The sequence below is a fragment of the Hemiscyllium ocellatum genome, chromosome 13 (genome assembly GCF_020745735.1).
Source record: "Hemiscyllium ocellatum isolate sHemOce1 chromosome 13, sHemOce1.pat.X.cur, whole genome shotgun sequence".
NCBI classification, from domain to species: domain Eukaryota; kingdom Metazoa; phylum Chordata; class Chondrichthyes; order Orectolobiformes; family Hemiscylliidae; genus Hemiscyllium; species Hemiscyllium ocellatum.
The window spans coordinates 81246218-81270814 of NC_083413.1; the positions used below are offsets into that span (position 1 = coordinate 81246218).

Genomic DNA, 24597 nt, shown 5'->3' on the forward strand with positions numbered 1-24597 from the left:
AATACAACTGAAGGAGGCAAGGGCACAGAATATTCTCAAGTGGGGACTTCAATGCCCAGTGCTAAAGTTGTTCAACAGTAGCATTGCGGATTGAGCTGTTTGAGTCTGAAAAGATGAGCTGCACCCAATGGTCTTTCTGTTCAGCAACACTCCCCAGCACCTTACCATTAACTGTATCATTTATTTTGATCTGAATACTATGAGCAATTAAGATAGGCAAGGGGCTGCAAGAACACAGCAAGCCAGGCAGCATCAGGAGATGGAGATGTCGACAATTTGGGTGTAACCCTTGTTTCTCCAATTAAATAAAGAAGCATTAATTTTGCTCTTTTACTTTTTTCCTCCTTTGATCTTTTTTTAAATTTGCGTATGCTCTCCCACTCTGGATAATATTATGTAAATAGCTGCCCTGTAATGTTGCAATATCTATACTCATGCTTTGTAAGCTTACTTTTCCCTTCTCCCAAACCCTCCCTGCTCTAATTGGTTTAAAGCCCTCACTGCAGCTCACTGTCCCATCAACTTTGAAATCTATTCCACTTAAACTGATCTTTGAACTAGACATTTAATTCTGTGGATCCGATATGCATGAGTAAACTCCATGTGAATCTGTGTACCCCATATGACAATAGAGCAAATTCTAATTCTGTGTTGCATACGCATGTGCGTGCTTCTGTTCAACTGTGTTATATGTGTATATGTTTTATATTTCCTATGTTAGCTATAAATAAAAATTGTGTATAATAAAACCAACGTGTTTTGCTTTAATTTGAAACAGATCCACGCTTTTAACCTTTCGACAAAACATTTCGCGTTTTAAAGAACAAATACCTTCTTGATTTTCAGTTGGCCAGAAAGCGGCAGTATGTCTACAAGAAGTAGTCTTCCTGTGTTTAGTGCGAGATGCCGAGAGTGAGTGAGTGACAGAGAGAGAGAGAGAGAAAGCCTTGTTTTGTAATGCAGGGGTTGCCTGTTGTCTTTGTGCGTGAAGCGGGTTGGTGAGCACTTGAAACGGTGGATGTGGTTGGACCTTCTGATCACAACGCATTATCTTTTCCATAAATGGGGCTGCTGGCGAAAGTTGCTGGAAACCCGGAGGCATTTTAGCAGGGCTTACAATCGGGTTTATTTGCTGTAAAAATCGTCTCACCCATAAAAGGGGAGCAAGCCGAGAGGGAGAGGCAGCGAGGGAGGCGGTGCAAGCACATCTGCAACTGAATCACCCTGAAGGAACAGCCGCGAAAAAGGGCGAGAGTGAGAAAGATCAACCACCCTCTACAATCAGAGGTTCCTTGAAAACAAGGCAGGAAGTTTAATTTGCAGCACGTCCCGGAGCAGAAGATCAGTGTGAGTCAAACCCTCTCCTTTGCCTCTGCTTTAAGCCATGTTGCTGGCTCGATGGAAAAGCAGTCTGTTCAGCATTGACCCATTCTATCTCCAAACTCACCTGGAGACTGCTGTACCTCACCTCTCTAACCTTTCCTCCTCCCTCTGTCCTCTCCTTCATCTCTCCCTCTCCTCTGTCCTCTTCTTCGTCATTCCCTCCCCTCTAGTTCCCGGGAGCTCCGCCGCTGCCGTTCCATCTGGATTTTGAAGATTTCGCGTTTTCCAGTTCCCCCCTTGGGAGAGGGGCATGTTTTGGGTGGGGTGTGTGTTGGTGAGAATTTGTTCTCTTCAGACGTTGTTTCATTTTTTGGACGGCTCCTAGCGCCTCTCACAGGGTAGTTTGCTGGGATTGAGGCTGTTTCTCTTTTCATTTTTCTTTCATCTTCGGATTTGGAAAAGAAATCCACTCAATGGGTTTAATGGTTTACTTATGCAGATCCTTTGCATGCAGATTTTTGGGTTTTGCATTTGTTTGATTGTTTTTCAGTTGTAAGTTTTTGGTGATGGCTGTATCGTTAATGCCTGCCTGAACTTTGAGGATTTGACTGGTTTAAGTTTGGCGCTGGCATTTGTTGTTCATTTTGTTCCACGTTTCCAGAGAGTCTTGGATGAAAAAAAAGCTTTCAGCTTGTTTGAACACGAACTGAGTGGCCTCCCAAATTGTAACCATTTCGTGAATCTAATCACCCAGTTGTAGCAACGTCTACTTCTTAAATCTGCAATGAAAAACAAAGTGCTGAAGAAACCCAGCAGAGCTGAATCATTTGTGGAGAATTAAGAATTCATATTATGTCCAAGATAATTTTAATATTTTAATATCAATGATTTTAATATCAATGTCCTAGCCTTAAACCTTTCAGACAAGGGAATGAATTCCAATCAAACACATCTCTGTTAAAAGAGAAAGGAAAATCTGGTATCTGCAGCTGTGGCTATGTGGTAGCATTCTGGCCAAAGATGTTTACTTACCACTTCACTGACTAGAGCACAGAATAGAACTTTAAACCTGGATCTTGCTTACCCCTCTCCCTTTGAAAAGGATGGGTTTTCTTTCTGGGTCTCTCAGCCTCAATAAGCAATCACAAAAAAACCATGATTTGGAGATGCCGGTGTTGGACTGGGGTGTACAAAGTTAAAAATCACACAACGCCAGGTTATAGTCCAACAGGTTTAATTGGAAGCACACTAGCTTTCGGAGCGATCGAAGGAGCGGCGTTCTGAAAGCTAGTGTGCTTCCAATTAAACCTGTCGGACTATAACCTGGTGTTGTGTGATTTTTGATAAAAAAACATAACTGTCACTACTGTGTCAGATGTTTGAATTGTTGTTAAGCACTTTGAGACATCAGGAAGTGAAATGTGCTATACCAATATAAGTTCTTTCTTTGAAAATTGCACTCCATGGCCCTTAGCTTGTGCTTTCCTATAACAGAAGAAAGTGAGGACTGCAGATGCTGGAGATCAGAGCTGAAAATGTGTTGCTGGAAAAAGTGAACCCTTCTTCATGCCCGAAACGTCGATTCTCCTGCTCCTTGGATGCTGCCTGACCTGCTGTGCTTTTCCAGCAACACATTTTCAGCTTTCCTATAATGAACTGGATTTACCACATCCTAGAAATGGTGGAGGCCATACACTGAATGTTTTTAAGAACGGGTTAGATATAGTTCTTAGGGCTGAAGGGAATCAAAGGGTATGGGGAGAAAGCAGGAGCAGAGTACTAAGTTGGATGATCACCTGTGATCATATTGAATGGCAGAACAGGCTCAAAAAGGCTGAGTGACCTACTGTATTTTCTATGTAAACGTAGATAGCTTATCCAGTTCTTTTGAACCTGTCTTCTGATGATCCCTTCTATCTTCACTATCCTCGGCATTGCCCTTTATGTTTCAGTGACTAGATCTGCTCTCCAGGAAACCTAACAATGATAGTGCCTAGCTTCAGCATTGCCTTGGAGTTCCAACTCAAATTTGGAAAAATATAGCGAATGAAGCTCGTCACAAGTAAAGGTGAGGTAGTACATCTCAGCAGGGGCAAAAAAAAGTCACAAGGGGTCACTTGTAAAGTGCAACTCAAGGAACTAACGAATTTCATGAGTACAAATGTACCAATCACCAAATGTTGTGCCATAGGTTAGCTGTGCAATAAAAGAAGTAAACTAAGCACTTGGTATTATTTCCAGAGGGATAAAATTCAGAAGTAGGGAGATTACATCAAACCTTGGTTTGCCCACACTTAGCAGCACTACATGCAGTTCTGGTTGTTGTATTTTAAAACAGTCATAAGCAGCAGGGGAGAGGGTGCAAAGAACTCCAAGTGTGCATGTATCAGGAAAGGATGTTTAAAACATTATTCAACAGGATATGAGAATCACTACAGTATTCATTTCCCATCTCCAATTGCTCTCAGAGGCCTTCCTGAACGGCTGCAGGCTGTGTACTGTAGGAACATTCACAATGCTGTTAGGAAGGGAGTTGCGTGATTCTTATCCAGTGAAACTGAAGGAACGGTGATATATTTCCAAGTCAGGATGGCTTGGAGGAGAACTTGCAATTGGTAGTGTTTCTATGTATCGACTGGCCCTGACCTTCTAGATCCTAGAATTCACAGGTGTGGAAGGTGTAATTGAAGAAGCCTTGGTGAGTTGTTACAATGCTTCTTGTAAGTGATATGCAATGCAGCCACTGTGCATCACTGCTGGAAGGAATAAATATTTTAAGGTATTGGTACTTCTCTGCGCCAGATGTAAGGGCACAGAGGGAGTATGCACCCAGGTGGTTCAGGATGTGGGGTGTGGGTACCTGAGAGACTTCCATCCGATGTGGAATTCTGAGCAGGAGCATGCCCAGTTTGGAGCACACAGCTCCCTAGGCTGTCCTCCAAACCTTACACAATATCAGCTCCAAGCACCGCTATTTGCAGGCAATGGATGGCATCGGCCATGAGCTGGGTGTCCATTGCCACCCTGTTTGCCAATTCCTTGGGGAACATCTAGCCCAGGCCCCTGCCACCCAGCACATCCCCAACACTGGTCACCCCCACAGCCAAATCCCTCCCCTTTTCCAGGCACTTGAACCTGCAATAGTAGAAATTTACATCACATGTAGACAGGGTGGTTAAGAAAGCGTTTAGCATGCTTGCATTGTTGACTCAGACCTTTGGAGTATAGGAGTTGGGATGTCATGTTGGGGTTGTACAGGATGTTAGTGAGGCCTGTTCTGGAGTACTATCCAGTTCTGGTTGCTCTGTTATAGGAAGGATATTATTAAGCTGGAGAGGGTTGCAGGGAACGGAAGGTTTGAATTAGAAGGAGAGGCTGGGACTTTTTTCACTGGAATGTAGAAGGCTGAGGGGTAATATTATAGAAATTTATAAATTCACAAGGGGTATGTCTTTAGGGTTGGGAATTACAAGATTAGGGAGCAAATTTTTAAGATGAGAGGCAAAATATTTTAAAAAACACGAGGGGCAGCTTGTATTTTTTTAAGAGTGTATGAAATGAACTTCCAGAGGAAGTGGTGGATATGGTTACAGTTACAATGTTTAAAAGACATTTGAATAAGAGCAGAAGGTGGCTCAGTGGTTAGTACTGCTGCCTCACAGCGCCAGGGGCGTGGGTTCAATTCCAGCCTCGGGTGACTGTTTTTGCACATTCTCTCTGTGTCTGCATGGGTTTCCTCCAGTTTCCGCCCACTATCCAAAGATGTGCAGGTTAGGTGAATTGGCCATGCTAAAATTGCCAATAATGTTTAGGGATGTGCAGGTTAGGTTAGTAAGAGGAAATGTAGAGTAATACGATAGGGGAATGGGTTTAGGTGGGTTACTGTCTGGAGGGTTGGTGTGGACTCAGCCTGAAATAGCCTGTTTTCACACTGTAGGGATTCTGTGATTCTATGATAACTACATTTAATAGGAAAAAATTGGAATTATATGGGCAGATGGGACAAGTTTAGTTTGGGAACTCGCTCAGCATGAACAGGTTGGACTGAAGGGTCTGTTGTCGAAAAGTATGGCACTGGAAAAGTACAGCAGGTAGGCAGCATCCGAGGAGCAGGAGAGTCGACGTTTTGGGCATAAGCCCTTCATCATGAATGTGTGGGTCTGTTTCCATACTGTGTGACTCTATGACATTTGTAGCTGATTGCCAGTTAACCAGCACTGACAGGGAGTTTCTGCTAAATACTGACTAACTTGCAGTTTTTAAGTTTTAAATTGAATTCAACTAAATTTCAGTTTGACACACTGTTGTTTATAAGAGTATCTCACATACACTAAATACCCATCTCCTACCCTGTTTGTTATGCACCCTTTTCTGTCGCCACTTTGTAGACCTTTGTTTGGATATCTTCTAGTGTAGTTCAGATATTATCTGATCATAATGTTGCTTTTCTACCAGATGGAGATGCTTCGACGTTCCTCTGTCTTTGCTGCTGAAGTGATGGATGTTTTTGACCGCTTTCCACCTGAGAAAGAGCTCATTTCTCAAGCTAAAGCACTGTGCCGAGATTACATCCATTCCCGCCTGATCCGAGCTGGAATTGTTTGGAGTAAACCAGAACCTGCTGTTTCTAGTCCAGCGAGCAAACTTACTGAGGTTTCAGCCGCACTTCTTCACTTGGGTAAGTTTACCACCACAGGAGCACAGGAGAATCCGAGAGAGAGAAGGGAATCAGCAATCTTGATGATAGGAATGGGAAGAGTCAGGACAGTTGAATGGTGAGAGTTGGAGTGAGAGCAAAAAGAATAGAGGACGGGTGATAGAATTGCTTGGAATGAGTTATGGCAAGAGACAGAAAAGAGATTCAAAATAATCAAAAATCAGGAACTCAATGCTCGTTTTTCAGTTGATACTAAACAATGAGAGGTTTGGAATTTGCAGGTTCCTGTGGTATTCAAATCTGACGATGGACACTGCATTATAAGAAGGATGTGGAAGCTTTGGAAAGGGTGCAGAGGAGATTTACTTGGATGTTGCCTGGAATGGAGGGAGGGCTGAGGGACTTGAGGCTGTTTTCATTAGAGAGAAGAGGGTTGAGAGGTGACTTAATAGAGACATATAAAATAATCAGAGGGTTAGATAGGGTGGACAGGGAGAGCTGTTTTCTAAGAATGGTGACGGCGAGCCCGAGGGGGCATAGCTTTACATTGAGGGGTGATAGATATAGGACAGATGTCAGAGGTAGTTTCTTTACTCAGAGTAGTAAGGATATGGAATGCTTTGCCTGCAACGGTAGTAGATTCGCCAACTTTTAAGTACATTTAAGTCATCATTTGACAAGCATATGGACAAACATGGAATAGAGTAGGTTAGATGAGCTTCAGATTGGTACGACAGGTTGGCGCAACATCGAGGGCCAAGGAGCCTGTACTGCGCTGTAATGTTCTATGTTGTTCTATGTATGCAGTGGGAATTACAGAGAATCCCAACAAATCAGATGGAAATTAAAGTTTCTTTGTTCTGTCATTATAAAGCACCAGTCAAGAAAGCAAACACGGCGCTGCAATACAGAGGATTATTTATGATTCAATGCTGCCACGTGGGCTGTGCCATCTGGCAACATTAATCTGAAACTTGGCTGGCACAGTAAGGACACAGTCTTTGTCTGAGAAGTCGAGCAGGCAACTTCCTCAGTTATCGATCAATGATCTGAAATCCCTCAGCAGATAGAGGTTGATTACCGTAACAGGAAGTTAAGCAAGAGAGTGACATATCGTAGTTCCATGAAAGAAAAAGGATTTCAAAGCACATGGTCAACCTAAGGGAGACTTCAGCTAAGTGGTTACATCTGGGAATTTGGTTCAAAGTTGCAATATAGAAAGAGGTGTTGTAAATGAGGTTGCCTGGCGGAATTAATGTGTGCTGACTGGGAGTTTGCTGAAAGATGGGAAGGAGGTGTTCTTTTCCTCCTTATTTTTTCTAGCCTCCAGCATTTGATTTCTGATTTTGTGCTGTGAGGGAACTGCTAAATCAGGACCTGGTTTTAATAAAGCTGTAGACTCTATAAACCTTAAATCTTATCAGTGTTGTAAAACAGTCCTGAAGAAGGGTTACACCCAAAACATCGACTTCTCCACCTCCTGATGCTGCCTGGCTTGTTGTGTTCTTCCAGCCTCCTGCTTGTCTACCTTGGATTCCAGCATCTGCAGTTTTTTTTTCTTGTAAAGTTTACTGGCAGGGCTGAAGCATATATTTGGAGTTGAAGGCTGTATTACATTAAATTAGATTCCCTGCAGTGTGGAAACAGGCCCTTCAGCCCAACACCGACCCTTCGAAAATTAATAGTTAGTTAACACATATTAGAGGTGGCATGGCAGGAAATGTGCAACAGTTTCAAACTGTGGGAGCTTCTGGATGCTGGTGTGATCCAGGGCAAACATATTTGCAGTAAGTGCTTATGGCTGTGGAGTTTCAAGCTCAGTGAGTTAGAGGCCAAGCTGCACATACTGCAGCACACTAGAGAGGGGGAGAGTTACATGAACACTTTATTCCAGGAGACGGTCACACCACAATGGATGTGTTTTCTGATTTGTTCAGTGGTCAAGGACAGGAAAGTGTGACTGCAAGAGAAGCTGGTAAGAGGACCTGGAGGGAGGAGCGCAGGAATTATCCAGAGGCTTTGGTGTTTTTTTTCAGCTAGTTTGAATGAGAGTGAGGACTGCAAGGTGGATGTGTTAACTGGCCATGGCACCTTAGCACAAGAAGCCATTCATGAGAGGAGACGGGGACCAAGAAGTGGTTGTAGGGCACAGTGCAGTGAGGTGGACTGACCCTGTTTTCTGCCGCAAAACGTGCAAGTTCAGGTGGCAGTGTGGTCTGCCTCGTACCGGAGAAGGACGTACAGTAGGAACGGGAGAATCCGGTGGTTGTAGTTCACGTTCATACCAATGACCTTCGTGGAAATAGGAAAGAAGTTCTGCTGAGGGAATTTGAGAAATTAGGTACTCGATTAAAAAAGCAGAACCTCAAAGGCAAAAATCTCTGAATTTTTCACCTGAGCCATATGCAAATTGCCATATGATGAATAAAACTCGAGGCTGAAAGATGTGTATAGACATAGTGAAGTCTGAATTGTGGAGCACTGCCATAGCACTAGGGAAAATGAGATCTGCACCAATGGGGAAGTCTACTCGTGAACCTTTTTGGGATTGGTGTTCTCAAGAAATGTCTAAGTAAGGAAGTAAGTAGGCTTCAAACTAAACAAGGAAGATTGAATGATCAAGCTTCAGTAAATGTAACCAATCAAGAATAGACTTGAAGCAGGAGATCAAAACACTAATGTGGAAAGTGAAGGTCAGAGAGTGGCAGGAGGGACACAGAGAAAAACCTAAGAACCTACCATCTAGGCTAGATTCTGCCAAGATAACAAAAAAACACAAAGGTTCTATGCCTAGCATTCATAATTAAGTAAATTAATTAATATCATAGAGTCATTGAGTAATTCAGCATGGAGTTCGGTCCAAACTGGTCCATGCTGACCATGGTGCCCACTCAGCTAGTTCCAAATGCCTGTATTTGGTCCATATCCCTCTAAACCCTCCCCATTCATGTACCTATCCAAATGCTTTTTAAATGTTGCTATTGTAACTGCCTCAACCACTTTCTCTGGCAGCCATTCCATATATGCACTGCTCTGTGTGTGAAGATGTTGTCCCTCAGCTCCTTCTTAAATCTTTCCCTTCTCATTTAACCTATGCTCTCTGGTTTTCAATTCTCCATCCCTGGGAAAAAGACTATCTGCATTCATCCTATCAGTGCCCCTCATGATTTTATACACCTCAATAAGGTCATCCGTCATTCTCCTACGTTCCAAGGAACAAAATCCTATCTTGGCCAACTTCTCCCTATAATTCAGGCCTACTAGTCATGGCAACATCCTCTAAATCTTCTTTGCACTCTTTCCAGTTTAACTATGTCTTTCCTATAACAAGGTGACCAAACAGGACACAATACTCCAAGTATTGCCTTGCCTTCTACAACTGTAACATAACATCACAACTCTTATACTAAATGCCTTGAATGACGACGGCCAGCATGCTAAATGTCTTCCTCACCACCCTGTCTACCTGTGACACCACTTTCAATGAACTATGTACTTGTACTTCTAGGCCCCTCTGTTCTACAACATCCTGAGGACCTTACCATTTACTGTATAGGTTCTACCTTGGTATGACTCTGCAAAGTGCAACACCTCACATTTTTCTGTATTGAAATCCATTTGTCAATCCTTAGCGTACACCCCATCTGACCAAGATCCCTCTGTAATTTTTAATAACCTTCCTTCCTATCAATTATACCTCCTAATTCTACATCATCCGCAAACTTGAATTGATATAATCTGGTAGCCTTTACTGTAAAGTGGCTGCAGGATGACAAGGATTGGGTTCAGAATACTGAGAGAGATCTGACAATCAAGAATCATAAGAAGTGAGGTAGAAGTGGAGGAGAGCACTTTTCATCAAAGACCTTTGTTCAGGGGATCAGGATATGGAATCAGATTGGGTGGAGATGAGGTATAATAAGACCATGAGACATAGGAGCATATGTGGGTCATTCATTCAGCTCATTGAGTCTGCTCCACCATTCAAGGAGATCATGGCTCATAATCCTCAACTCCACTCTTCTTCCTTCTCCTATAACCCTCAATTCCCTTACTAATTAACAATCTGTTTATCTTAGCCTTAATGACCCAGTCTCTTCAGTCGTCTGCAGTAAAGAATTCCACACATTCACTAGCCTTTGAGAGAAGAAATTCCTACTCATCTTTGTCTTAAATGTGTGATTCCTTATTCTAGGATTATGACCTGAGGTCCTAGAATGTCTCTCAAGAGTAAACATCCTTTCTGTATCTACCCTGTCAAGTCCTCTAAAAATCTTGCCTGGGAAAAGAGGTGTCAAATGGGAGTGATCTACCCTGAACAGTAACCGTAACATAGGAAGAAGTATACATGAAGAAATATTGGGTGCTTGTGATAAAGAAACATCGATAATCAAAGGTGATTTTAATCTACCTATAAACTGGAAAATCAGATTGTCAGTAGTATCTCAATGAGAAGTTTATAGAAGGTTTTGACGTAATTTCTTGGATTAGCATATATTGTAACTGATCTGAGGACAGGCTATACTAGACTTGGAATTATGTACTGTGGAATTAATTAATGACCTCAGAGTAAAGACTCCTCTTATGATTAAATTTTATTTGAAGTTTGAAAAGGGAGTGTGAGCATCATAAACTGAAATAAGGGCAACTATGTTGGCATACGAGCATGAATAGGAGGTTTGGTGACCAACAGAAAACTGAGTATGCATAAATGAGTCTTTTTCAGATTGACAGGATATGATGAGTAGAGTCCTGCAGGAATCTGTGCTGGGCCCTCAACGTTTACAGTTTATATCAATGAACTAGATGAGGGCATTGAAAGCATGATGACTAAATGTAAAGACGACAAAGATAGGTAGGAAAGTACATTCTGAAGAAAGGATAAGAAAGTTGCAGACAGGTGAAGATAGGTTGAATGAGAGCATATAATGTGGGAAAATATGAAATTGTTCATTTTGGCAAGAAGAGTGAAAAACAAAGAATGACTTCAATGGAGAATGACTGCAAAATATTAATATGCGGAGGGATCTAAGTATTAATGTATAAATCATGAAAAATTAGTATACAGGTATTGCAAGAGATTAAGATGGCCAGTGGAATGCTATCCTTATGATAAGAGTTAAACAATAAAGTAAGGTTATGCTTCAGTTATACAGGGCATTGGTGAGGCCATGTTGTGACTATTGCCCTGAAATTAATAATTGGAATGAGCAGACTGTGTCTTATGAGGAAAAATTGGTCAGGCTGGACTCATTTCCACTGGAGTTAGAAGAGTGAGAGATGACTTGATTGACATCCTGAATGGTCTTGACAAGGTGGTCGTGGAAAGGATGTTTCCTCTTGAGAGTGAATCCAGAGTTTAAAAATTAGGGGTTGCCCTTTAAGCATAGAGATGTGAGGGAGAAAAGAATTGTTTAAGGGTTGTGAGTTTGGAATTTTCTGTCTCAGAAGGTGATAGAGATTGGTCATTAAGTATTTTTAAGGCAGGGTTAGATTGATTCTTTTTGGACAGGGAAATCAAAGGTTATGTGGGGTAGATGGGAATGTGGAATTTGGAATGCAGACAGATCTGCCAGGATCTTGTTGAATGGCAGAGCAGGCTAGGAGGGCTAAGTGGCCTGCTTCTGCTCCTAGTTCCCATGTTCATATGTTTTTCAAACGACGGATCAAGGGCTGTTTGAACCCAAATTTATAACCTGTGCTCCTCCATCTTCTAGCTATCCCCAGCAACATATGGTCATAATGTTCTCTTTTCTTGTAACACCATTGAGTTATGATGCACCATTTTGTACCTGAGCTTCATAGTGAATACTGGGTCATAAACAAAACAGGAAGGTGGTGTCAGGAAGTACCATGGAGCAGATCTCTGTCCTATGTCATGAGGACAAAAAGAATTTAAAAGGGGTGAATAAGAAGGAACTTTAAAATGTATTTACACTCACTCTTTCTCACTTTCCCCCACATTCCCTCTCACACCTCTCTCTTTCTCCTTGATCTATCTCTTTCCTCCCCTTTCAGTTGCTACTTTCCTCTCTTTCTCTCCAAATCTGCGTGTTTCACATTCATCCTTTCTCCCCATAACCTGAGTCCAACATTATAGTAACTGTTGAAATTGATTTTTACCTAGTAGAGATCAGTCTAATGCATTTTCTCAAGTTAAACCAGAAATGCCAAAAAATAACATAGGCATAAAAGAGAAAAACAAGCATAGCGCTGATTTCAAGAAAGTATGTTTACACAGACCTGATAGCTTAAAGATATAGTGGAGGGGGAAAAAAATAGTCCTTTGTAAGTTGTGGTGTTTGGACAATGGATTTCAATAGAAGGATTAGTTAGTGAACTCTGAAGTGCTCCTCTTTAGTTTGGGATCTCTGTAAATTCTAGGATGAGAGGTCATAGTCTTAGGATAAGGGGTAGAAAATTTAAAGTGGAGTTGAGGAGAAACTACTTCTCCCAAAGGGTTGTGAATCTGTAGAATTTGCCACCCCAAAGTGTGGTGGATGCTGGAACAGTCAGTAAATTTGAGGAGCAGTCAGACAGACCTTTAATTGGTAATGGGGTTGAAGGGATATGGAGAAAAGACAGGAAAATGGAGATGAGGAGCATATCAGTCATGATCGAATGGCAGAGCAGACTCGGTGGGCTGAATGGCCTAATTCTGCTCCTATATCTTATGAACTTGGACTGTTTAGGGATAGTCAACATGGCTTTGTGCATGGGAAATCATGTCTCATAAACTTGATTGAGTTTTTTGAAGAAGTAACAAAGAGGATTGATGAGGGCAGACTGGTAGATATTATCTATATTGACTTCAATCAGGCATTTAACAAGGTTCCCCATGGGAGACTGGTTAGCAAGGTTAAATCTCATGGAATAAAGGGAGAACTAACCATTTGGATACAGAACTGGCTCAAAGGTAGAAGATAGGGGATGGTGGTAGAGGGTTGTTTTTCAGATGGAGGCCTGTCACCAGTGAAGTGTCACAAGGATCGGTGCTGGGCCCTCTACTTTTCATCATTTATATAAATGATTTGGATGTGAACATAAGAGGTATAGTTAGTAAGTTTGCCGATGACATCAAATTGGAGGTGTTGTGGACAGCGAAGAAGGTTACCTCGATTTACAATGGGATCTTGATCAGATGGGCCAATAGGCTGAGCAGTGGCAGATGGAGTTTAATTTAGATGAATGCAAGGTGTTGCATTTTGGGGAAGCAAATCTAAGCAGGACTAATACACTTAATGGTAAGGTCCTAGGGAGCGTTGTTGACCAAGGAGACCTTGGAGTGCAGGTTCATAGCTCCTTGAAAGTGAGGTGGCAGGTAGATAAGATAGTGAAAGCAGCGTTTGGTATGCTTTCCTTTATTGGTCAGAGTATTGAGTACAGGAGTTGGGAGGGCATGTTGCAGTTGTACAGGACATTGGTTAGGCCACTGTTAGAATACTGCGTGCAGTTCTGGTCTCCTTCCTATTGGAAAGATGTTGTGAAACTTGATAGGGTTCAGAAAAGATTTACAAGGATGTTGCCAGGGTTGGAGAATTTGAGCTATTGGGAGAGGTTGGAATAGGCTAGGGCTGTTTTCCCTGGAGCATTGGAGTCTCTGTTCACAATACACCCAAAAGAAAGGAAGAAAGATTTTAATATATGTAAGCACCTTTAGTAACTCCAGGATGTTCCAAAGTGTTTCTTTCTTTTTTGTTTGTTTACAGCATGTGAGCATCACTGGCCTGGCCAGTATTTATTGCCCAGGCTTATAGAGGCTTATAAAATCATGAGGGATAGGATAAATAGACAAAGTCTTTTCCCTGGGGTGGGGGAGTCCAGGAGTAGAGGGCATAGGTTTAGGGCGAGAGGGGAAAGATAAAATATCTGGTCGGCGTGGACGAGTTGGACCGAGAGGTCTGTTTCTATGCTGTACATCTCTATGACTCTGAACTTCCGAACAAAGGAAATGGGAAATTGATAGTCCAAGTAAAAATATTTTGACTGATTTTTATGCAAGAATTATCACTGCAGATCCAGGTGATATACTATATTGACAGTTTGTAGGCCCCTGGGAGTTGGGGGTGATGCAGATTATATCTTCCATTCTCCTGAATTTCTAATCATGGATATATGGGCCCATCATTATTGTGTGGGTGGGGGGGTGGGAAGCTGCAATGAGGAAGCTGGATTCTTGGATTTCCTCCTTCCAGATGACTCATTCTCGTAGAGATTTGTTAGAGAGAAAATAATAATAGAACTGTAAAGTACAGGCTAGTCATTTGGACCATGGTGCTCATATCAGTTCTTGTAGGGGACACCATTAAAAGTGTGATGCAGCTGCTTATACAGACTCCTTATATATCAAATCTGGAATAATCTCAGGAATTTACATGTTGTTTTTCTTTTGGAATATCCTCATAACAATTTGCCGTACTTAAAAGGGATGAAATTGGTCTTCAGCCAGAGCTCAAAATGGCAGAAACAGCTTGTTTCTTCCCCCCCATTCGGCAGTATTTTCCAGGACCGGCAGGTTCTTGTAATCGACCCAATGCATCACCAATCCCCTCTGTTCACAATACACCCAAAAGAAAGGAAGCAAGATTTTAATATTTATAAGAACCTTTAGTAACTCTAGGATGTTCCAAAATGTTTCTTTCTTTTTTGTTTGTTTACAGCATGTGAGCATCACTGGCCTGGCCAGTATTTATTGCCCAGCCTTGATTCCATTCCCTAGGTGTCAACCATACTGCTGTCCTAACAAAGTGGACATGGAAAGGATGTTTTATCTTGTAGGTAAAAACAATGACTGCAGATGCTGGAAACCAGATTCTGGATTCGTGGTGCTGGAAGAGCACAGCAGTTTAGGCAACATCCAAAGTGCAGCGAAATCGACGTTTCGGGCAAAAGCCCTTCATCTTGTAGGAGTATTCAGAATTAAGAGGTTTAAAATTAGGGGTCACACTTTCAGGACAAAGATGAGGATAATTTTTTCTGAGTGTTGTGCAAGTTCAGAACTCTCTGCCTCAGAAGAGCACAATATTGAATATTTTTAAAACTGAGTGGATAGATTGTAGTTAGCAGAATCAAAGTTATTAGAAGTATATGGAATTCAAAACACAAATAGATCAACCATGATCTTGTTGAATATCAGAACAAATTTGAGGGGCTGAATAGTCACCCAATTCTCAAATGTTATCATCCTGGTGGTGAGTTGATGAAGGATCAAACTGGAGCCAGTCTTTACTCAATTTAGATTTATTTACAGCATGTGCAAACGTATATTAACTCAAGCACCACCAGAGTGTCAGTATTTAAGGAAAATATTTTAATTCATCTGTTTGGACATGTTACAATGCATCTCCAGGTTAGCTGTGACTTGTGTCTGGACCTTCTGGCTGAGAGGTCTGGATACTACCACTACCCTGCAAGGCCATAAAACATGGGGCTTGAACCCACAATGCTGAGATTTGAAGATATTAGGAGAAAGGCATAAAGGAGACATTAGAGGTAGGTTCTTTACGCAGAGAGTTGTGAATGCATGGAATGCGTTGCTAGCAGAGGTGGTGGAAGCGAAGTCACTTAAGCGACTGCTGGACATGCACATGGATAGCAGTGAGTTGAGGGGTGCATAGGTTAAGTTACTATATCTTACATTAGGATTAAGTCTCAGCATAACATCGTGGGCCTAAGGGCCTGTTCTGTGCTGTACTTTTCTATGTTCTAACTGTCCCATGCTGTATTGATGGAGCTAACAGGCCAGTGTCTAATTTTATGTGTTCAAGTAACATTGCAATCAATGCCCTCCATCTGAATATAGTTAATCACAAATTGATATGCAGTTAGCAGGTCTCTCTTGTGGAACGGTGATAGTGTCTCTAGCCCCTGCCCTGAGAAGCTGGGGTTCAAGTCACACCTGCTCCAAAGATGTGAAATAACATCTCTGAACAGGTTGATTAGAAAAATAGGTTAATAAAAAAAATTATACAATTAACAGTTGATGCTTTCTGTCCACTGCAAAAACAGCAGGCAGTTTTACAAAGAATATAAATGTGAATTTTTAAAAATCTAAATCAGGGTGTTTAATTCACTAGCTCTAAACATGGAAACCTAATGTCTGGACGTTCCTGTTGCACACAAACAGTGTGCATGTTGAATAGACTTCTGAATACAATAATGAGATTGGATCATCTTGAAAATTGATGTCTGTTGAAAACCCAAAATCAATATGAATCAAACATTAATTGGTTAGATTTTGGTCCTAATGTCCTTTTTCATGCAAAGAGGCTTTGAGGCTCAGCACCAATCGTTATGGATTTAAAATAACAGACACTGGAGTTTTCAGACCTACAAGAATAAAGATTATCAAATCTGAACCTTTCAGGCCTACAGCCCAAAATCTCAAACGAGAGGGATAGAAGCAGAGGAGAGGAGCAGCTGTAACTCTTGGCAGGCCAGACTTTTGTAACGCCTACGACATTAGGTGAATAGAGGATTAGAAACTGTTAGGGCTTAACACAGCAATGGTTGAGGAAAAGTCAGCAATGAAACTTTCCATTCAAGAGGCTACAATGCACCCTTAAAATAACTTGGAAATGGCTGTCTGCCAAAATGTGTTACTCATGATTTGTGGATTGTTTGAGGAATTGAACAGAACTGAACAGGCTGAGGCTCTTTCCTTTAAAAAAGGGAAGGAAGAGAGGTGACCTGATGGTGGTCTTTAAGACTCTGAAAAGAAGTAGGGGTCTGCAGGATAAGGGTAGGGAAGACCATTCCATATCTGAAGAAAATTGAAAGTGGGCATTGTCACAAAGTAATTTGAGGGGAGCTCTGGAGAAGCAATCCAGAGAAGGGTTAAAATGTGAAACTTGTAACGAAAGGGAGTAGTGGAGGTGAATAATGCAGATTAATTCAAGCAGAACCTGGATAAGCATGCAAGGAGAGATGAACTAAAATGGTGTGGAACATAAGCACTTGCATAGACCAGTTAGCTGAAATGGCCTGTTTCTATGCTGTTTAATTTTATGTGACTGGCATTATGGAAGAAGATGGCATTGGGAAGTTAACGCCCTGATTTGTTCAAAGTGATTCCTTATTTCCAGCACAGAACATTTAGTTGGAAATGAGTGGACAGCTCAAGTGAATCCCCAGCTCAAACTTTATGCAATCTTGCTCTCTCCATGACTTTGTTTTAAGATGTGTTTTGAGCATTACCAAGATAAGTTATCTTGATTTGTATGTTGTCCATTTGCAAGCACTAGATCATTATGTCTCAGCTACCCATTTACCAAGGAAGACCAAACAGACCACGAAGCTCTCAGTGAACAGAACATCCAGTTTAAATAGACAGGCTAAATTTTACATCAGAGTTCTGTCCATGACCAGCATAAGCCACTGTAAAATAGAGATAGCATGACCTGATGTTTATGTTCATAATTCTGCAGTCAGATAATGTTTGAATATTAATACAGTACAAACACAAAGAACCCTAACATACGACTGGGGTCATGAGACCTTATGGCATCATCCTGTGTAGCTAATGCTATTATGTTATCTGCATCAAATGTGATGGGTTGAATGATCTTTTCATACCGGCATCTGCTGCAAATATAAATAAAGAAGGTTTGTTGTTTCCTAGAGATTTTTTCCCTTCAAATTTACCTAATGTAGTTAATATTGATGTGGCCTCAGAATTTATACAAAAGCAATTAAAAACGTAAGAAATCAAAGCAGAAATAGACCAGCTAGCCCTCAAGCCCTCTTTGCTATTCTCAGATTGTGGCCTTAACTCTGTTTTCTCGCCCTCCCTGCCACAACCTTTGAACTCCCCTATAGATTACAAATCTGTCAAATTCAGCTTCCACTGCTCTCTGAGATAGAAAACTTCAAAGGTTGGGCATTGTGGGTTGCATGATTCTACAGGCTCGAAATGACAGTCAAAGGTAAGATCTAAATTCATAGTTTCATGTTAATGAGACAATTGCCATCCAACAGAGCTACCAGACATGAGGCTTTACACCTCTATTTTTATCCTGAATGGTAAATTAACGCTCGCCATTGTGGAAGGGAGCTCACCCCACCTTCTCAAGGGCAACTAGGGATGGATAATAAATGCTGACCCAGCCAGCAGAACCCACATCTCGTGAAAGAATAAATAAAGCTCACAAGAAAAGAAATTCTATCACTTCCTCCTTGACTGGATTGAATGGAGCTCCCATGCATAATGTCATAAACATTCATCAGCTGATAGAGAATGTATCAATTGTGAAGAGATAGAGCTGTCACTATCATTGCTGTCACTCAGAAAACAAAGTACCAACTAGCAACATTTCTGTTTTCTCTCTCTCTCAAGGTGATGAATTGGAGTACATCAGACCAAATGTCTACAGGAACATTGCTAAACAGTTGAATATCTCAGTCAGTTCTGAAAGCATCGTATCTGATGCATTCCTGGCTGTCGCCACTGAGCTTTTCTCTGCAGGTAAATCTTGGAAATATTACTTTGCATGTATGTTTGACTGGTGGGAATGGGATGCTGGTCCCTGTTGCTCTTGTACTGCCGAACAATGTCTGCTCCATGTATAAAACATACATGACTAATGTTAATATCCATACAGCTTCAGCTCTTCCATGCTGTACATCTCTATGACTCCATGACTATTGATGTCATTCTGGTTTTTTGTGTAGGTTTTGGTACTTGCACCCTGCTTTCATTCCTGTGGTTCTTTCCCTGCAGAGCAGCCTGAACAAGCAATCTGCTTCTAGATCTCAACTAATAACTTAACTGTGTTTTAGAAAATAAACCATGTGGCCCCTTTCCTGCAATGGTAACATCTCTGCTTGGCTCATCTCCCACCACTGTGGTAATTGAGATGAGGAACTTCAGCTTCAGCTATGCTGCAAACACAAATGGCAGCTGGCAAGTAGCACAATCGTTTCTCAAATTTTACAAGTTATTTATCACTGCCTTGCTGATCATTTAATTCATCTCTCCACAGATGCTGCCAGGCCTGCTGAGTTCCTCCAGCATTTTCTGTTTTTTACTTCACATTTCCAGCATCAGCACTATTTTGGTTGTAGGCAAAAGTGAGGACTTGCAGATGCTGGAAATCAGAGTCTAGATTAGAGTGGTGCTGGAAAAGCACAGCAGGTCAGGCAGCATCTGAGGAGCAGGAAACTTTTGCCCGAAACGTTGATTTTCTTGCTGCCTGATTTCCAGATGCTGCCTGACCTGTTGTGCTTTTCCAGCACCACTCTAATCTAAACACTATTTTGGTTGTATCCAATTGATCAGTATTTTTAACTTCTACCTCTGGTTTCCTTAATTACCATATCATTGTCTGTCAGTACTCCCTATAATTCAGATCCAGACTTGCCAATTACTCCCTGCATAATAATGAGGGAGTTCGCAGTCCAACATTGTAGAGACTTGCCTGTTTCTGTCATCTTCCACAGAGAGAGGAAATCTGAAACTTTCTAGGGTGGCACAGTGGTTAGCATGCTGCCTCACATTCGATTCCCACCTCCTGGTGACTGCCTGTGTGGAGTTTGCACATTCTCCTAGTGTCTCTGTGGGTTTCCTCCAGGTGCTCTGATTTCCTCCCACAATCTCAAGATGTGTGGTCAGGAGAATTGACCATACTAAATTGCCCATCGTGTTAGGTACATTAGTCAGGGGTAAATGTAGGGGGATGGGTCTGAGTGGATTACTCTTCAGAGGGTCAGTGTGGACTTGTTGTGCTGAAGGGCCTGTTTTTATACTGTAGGGAATCTAATCTAAAATTAGTTGCTGGGAGTCAAGTGGGTATTCATAGATCTTTGATAAGGTCTTGAGAATGATAGAATCACGCTGGGTAGATAGGGTTAAAAATACTGATCAGTTATGATTCAACAGAATATGCACAGTGTGTTGATTGGCTTCCTCCTCTTCTTATGTTACATAATAATTTCCAACACCTACATACTCATTAAAGCAGTTGCATTATCTGCTTACATTCTGCAGCCATCTGTCCCTCCTCCTTCGACAGTGTTCTCTGGTTACGCAATGACTTTTCCAATGAATTTGGAGCCCTGGTCAAACTGAACAGAAATTGGCTTTGAGTGTATCATTTAGGAGTTTATTTTCGATTGACTAGATAGAAAAATATGGATTATTCATGTTCTTTTATTTCCTTGTGTCCTTGCTCACCCAATTAATAAAGTTTAACATTTTGCCATTAGTCGCTGAGCTGGATTTGAGTCAGTGGAATGGGTTACAATGGCAAATATTGCTCAATAGTAGAGTTTCTTTATTGACCCTTCACTTCACTGAAGTTTGTACTTTAATTAGCTCTTCAAACAATAATGGGTAGGGCGTTGAAAGGTCATTGATTTGCAAAAGCATTGCAACTTGTAGATTTTTCTTGGAATATGACTTCATTGGCAACCCAGCAATATTTGTTACAGATCTCTAATTGTTCTTGAGAAGATGAGCTACTTTTTTCAACTACTATGCTGCAGATACACCCCCTGTGCTGTTTGGGAGGGGGTTCCAGGATTTTGATTTGGTGGCAGTGAAGGACTGAGAATATAGTTGTAAATCAAGATGGTGAGTGATTTAGGGGGTCACTTGTAGGTGCTGTTGTTCCCATTTATTTGCTGCCCTAGTCCTTCTAAATAAGTCATAGTTATACATCACAGAAACAGACCCCATTGGTCCAACCAGTCCATGCCAACCGCAATCTCAAACTAAACTAGTCCCACCAGGCTCCGCGTGGCCATATCCTTCCAAACATTTCTTATTTACGTGCTTCTTTAAATGTCTTTTAAATGTCTGTTGTGACTGTATCCAGATCCACCACTTCATTCCATATACGAACTATTCCATGTGCGACAAAAAGTTGCCTTGTATGTCTTTTAAAAATCTTTCCCTTAAGATTCTGCCCCTTAGTCTGGAAATTTCCAACCCGAGGGAAAAGACACCTGCCATTCAACTTATCTATACCACTCATGATTTTATAAACCTCTACAAGGTCACCCCTCAATCTCCTCCACTCCAGTGAAAAAACTCCCAGCTTATTCAAGCATCTCCTTATAACTCAAGCCCTCTGTTCCCAGCAACATCCTGGTAAATCTTTTCTGAGCCTTCTCTAGATTAATAATATTCTTCCCATAATAGGGAGACCAGAACTGGACACAGTACTCCAGAAGAAGCCTCACCAACATCTTGTACAACCTCAACATGCCAACTCCTACTCTCGAAGGTCTGAGCAATGAAGGCAAGCCTGCTAAACACCTCCTTAAACACCCTGCATTGACACAAACTTCAAGGAAATGTGTATATGAACCCTCTAGGTCTCTTCATTCTACATTACCTAAAGCCCTACTTTTAGCTGACTAAGTCCTGCCCTGGTTTGTTCTTACTAAAATGCAATATCTCTCATTTATCCAAGTTAAACTAGTCTACTACTCCTCAGCCCATTAACCAAATTAATCAAGATCTCTTTGCAATCTTAGATGTCCTTCTTCACTGTTCACTCTACCACCAATTTTAATGTAAGCTGCAAACTTATTAACCATGCCTTCTACATTCTCATCTAAATCTTTTATATAAATGACAAACAGAAGTGTACACAGCACTGATCCCTATAGAACCCTGCTGGTCACAGGCTTCCAGTCCGAAAAACAATCCTCTGACACCACTTTCTCCTGCTGTTAAGTCAATTTTGTAATCAATTGCCAGCTTACCTGAATCCTATGTAATCTAACTTTACTAATTAGTCAACTTTGTCGAAGACTTTACCAAAGCCCAGGTAACGATATCTACCGCTCTGCTCTCCTAAATCTTCTTGGTTACTTCCTCAAAAAACTCAAATCAAGTTTTTGAGACACATCCTCCCTCACACAAAACCATGCTGACTATCCATAATTAATGTCTTCCTGTCCAAATGCATATAAATCCTATTTTTCAGAATCACCTACCAACAATGTACCCACTACCTAAGTTAGACTTGCAGGTTTATAGTTCCCAGGCTTCTCCTTACATCTCTTCTTAAACAAAAGCACAACATTAGCCACTCTCCAGTCATCCGGCACCTCACCCATAATTATATATGACACGAATATTTCTCCAATGGGCCCTTCAATTTTCTCCCTAACTTCCCACAACCTTCTGGGATACACTGTATCAGGTCATGGAGATTTAACCACCTTTATATTTTCTAAGACTTCCTGTGCTTCCTCTTCTATAATGTAAACTGTTTTCAAAACAGCAACATTTATTTCCAGTTTCTCTTGCCTCCATTTCTTTCTCCACTGTAAAAACCAATGCAGAACCTCCCATCTCCTGAGGTTCAACACAAAGATGACCACTTTGATCCTACTTTCTAGTTGCTCTCTTGCTCTTAATGTACTGGTAGAATATCTTTGGATTTCTCTTAACCTTATCTGCCAAAGCTATTTTGTATCCTCTCTTTGCCTTCCTGATCTCCCTCTTAACAATGCCCCTACACTCTTTATACTATTCAAAAGATTCATTAGAACCCAGTTGTCTGTACCTAATATATGATTATTTTTCATTTTGACGAGAACGTCAATATCTTTATTCATCCATTGCTCCTTAATTCTACCAGCCTTGCCTTTCACTCTAATAGGATCATAATAACTCTGAACTCTCGTAATCACACTTTTAAAATCCTCTCACTTATCTCATGTCCCTTTACTTGTGAATAGTCTACTCCAGTCAACTTTTGAAACTTCCTGTTTCATTCCATTAAAATTTGCCTTACTCCAATTAAAAACTTGATCTTTTATGGAAGGCTTATCTTTTTCCTTAATTATTTTAAAACTAATAAAATTACAATCACTGGACCCAAATGTTCCCCTACTATCATTTCAGTCACTTGCCCTGCCATATTACCCAAGAAAAGGTTAAGCTTTGCTCCTTCTGTAATTGGAACATTTAAATATTGACAGAGATTTTGATAGAGATTGTGGGTTTGGAAGCTGCTGTTGAAAGAGCACTGGTGAGTTGCTGCAGTCACACTGCTGCCACTGTGTGTTAAAAGTGATACAATGGTGTATGAATCAAGCAGACTTTTTTGGTCTGAATGCTGCTAAGCTCCTTGAATGTTGTTGAAGCTGTATTCATCCAGGCAAGTGAAGGGTATTCTATGGTTGAAGCAACTGAAGATGATTGAGTCTAGAACACTAGCATGAGGAACTGAGCTGGAAGGTTTGGTTTCAGATGTTTCGTCACCATACTAGGCAACGTCATTAGTGAGCCTCCGGATGAAACACTGGTGGTATGGCCCATTTTCTATTTATGTGTTTAGGTTTCCTTAGGTTGATGATGTCATTTCCTGTGCTGATGTAATTTCCAGTTCTCTTTCCTAGGGAGTGGTAAATGGGATCTAAGTCAATGTGTATGTTGATAGTGTTCCGATTTAAATGCCATGCTTCTAGAATTCTCGTGCATGTTTCTGTTTGGCTTGTTCTAGGATGGATGTGTTGTCCCAGTTGAAGTGGTGTCCTTCCTCATCTGTGTGAAAAGATACTAGTGAGAGTGGGTCATGTCTTTTTGTGGCTAGTTGATGTTCATATATCCTGGTGGCTAGTTATCTGCCTATTTGTCCAATGTAGTGTTTGCTACAGTTCTTGCAAGTTATTTTGTAAATAACATTAGTTTTGCTTGTGACTGTATGGGGCCTTTCAAGTTCATTAGCTGCTGTTTTAGTGTCTTGGTGGGTTAGTGGGCTACCATGATGCTAAGAGATCTGAGTAGTCTGGCACTCCAACCAGAACGCTTTCAACAAGCACATTGACTTAGATTCCATTTACCACCCCGTGAGAAAAAAGAGCAGGAATTGACATCACTACAGGAAATGACAACACCAACCCAAGGAAACCTAAACACATAAATAAAAAGTGAGCCATACCACCAGTCCTTCATCCGGAGGCTCACTGATGATGTTACCTAATATTGTGACGAAACGTCTGAAACAGAATCTTCAAGCTCAGCGAGCGAACCAACGTCCAGAACCTCAACCTGAGCTACAAATCTTCTCAAAACTCACTGAAGAGCTTCTATGTTGATGTTCTGGGACTGAAATGATTGATCACCAGTAATCACAACCATTGTGCTAGATATGACAATAACCAGTGAGTGTTTTACTCCGAGTGTTGTAATTGTACTGGAGGAACATCTTGGCTAGGGGCACGATTAGATCTAAAGCACGAGTCTTCAGTATTTACTGCAGGGATGTTGTCAGGGCTCATTGCCGTTGAAGTAGCTAGTGCCATAAGGCATTTCTTGATATCATGTGGAGTAAATCAAATTGGTTGAAGACTGGTCACAGTGATGCTAGGACCTTAAGAGGAGGCTGTGATTGATCATCTGCTCAACATTTCTGGCTGAGATGAATGCTAATGCTTCAGCCTTGTCTTTTGCCCTAATGTTCTGGGGTCCTGCCATTGTTGAGGATGGTGATAAATGCTCTGAATCTATTGCTCAAAGTGAAGGAATCAAACTTTGGACAAAAATTAAGGTTCAGTCAAACATTAGAAAGAAAGTAGGGCACATATTGAAGTGACAATGGACAAATATTGTAAGAGACCGAAGGAGAGAAGAAAATAGAAGATGGATGCAATGAACTGGA

At 41.3% G+C, this 24597-nt stretch overlaps 1 protein-coding gene across 2 annotated transcripts in view; it reads left to right on the forward strand.

The window, feature by feature from the left end:
- boka (BCL2 family apoptosis regulator BOK a) overlaps positions 1 to 24597 on the forward strand; it is a 51658-nt gene that overhangs the window by 16594 nt on the left and 10467 nt on the right. Inside the window, exons 1-3 of one of the 2 annotated variants that reach the window (XM_060835011.1) lie at positions 894 to 1347; positions 5779 to 6001; positions 18315 to 18443. In XM_060835011.1, coding sequence (XP_060690994.1) covers positions 5779 to 6001; positions 18315 to 18443 — 352 coding nt within the window. In that variant the 5' untranslated portion in view covers positions 894 to 1347. Of the gene's footprint in view, positions 1 to 893; positions 1348 to 5778; positions 6002 to 18314; positions 18444 to 24597 lie in introns of those variants that run through there. The other variant, XM_060835012.1, reaches the window with a different exon arrangement.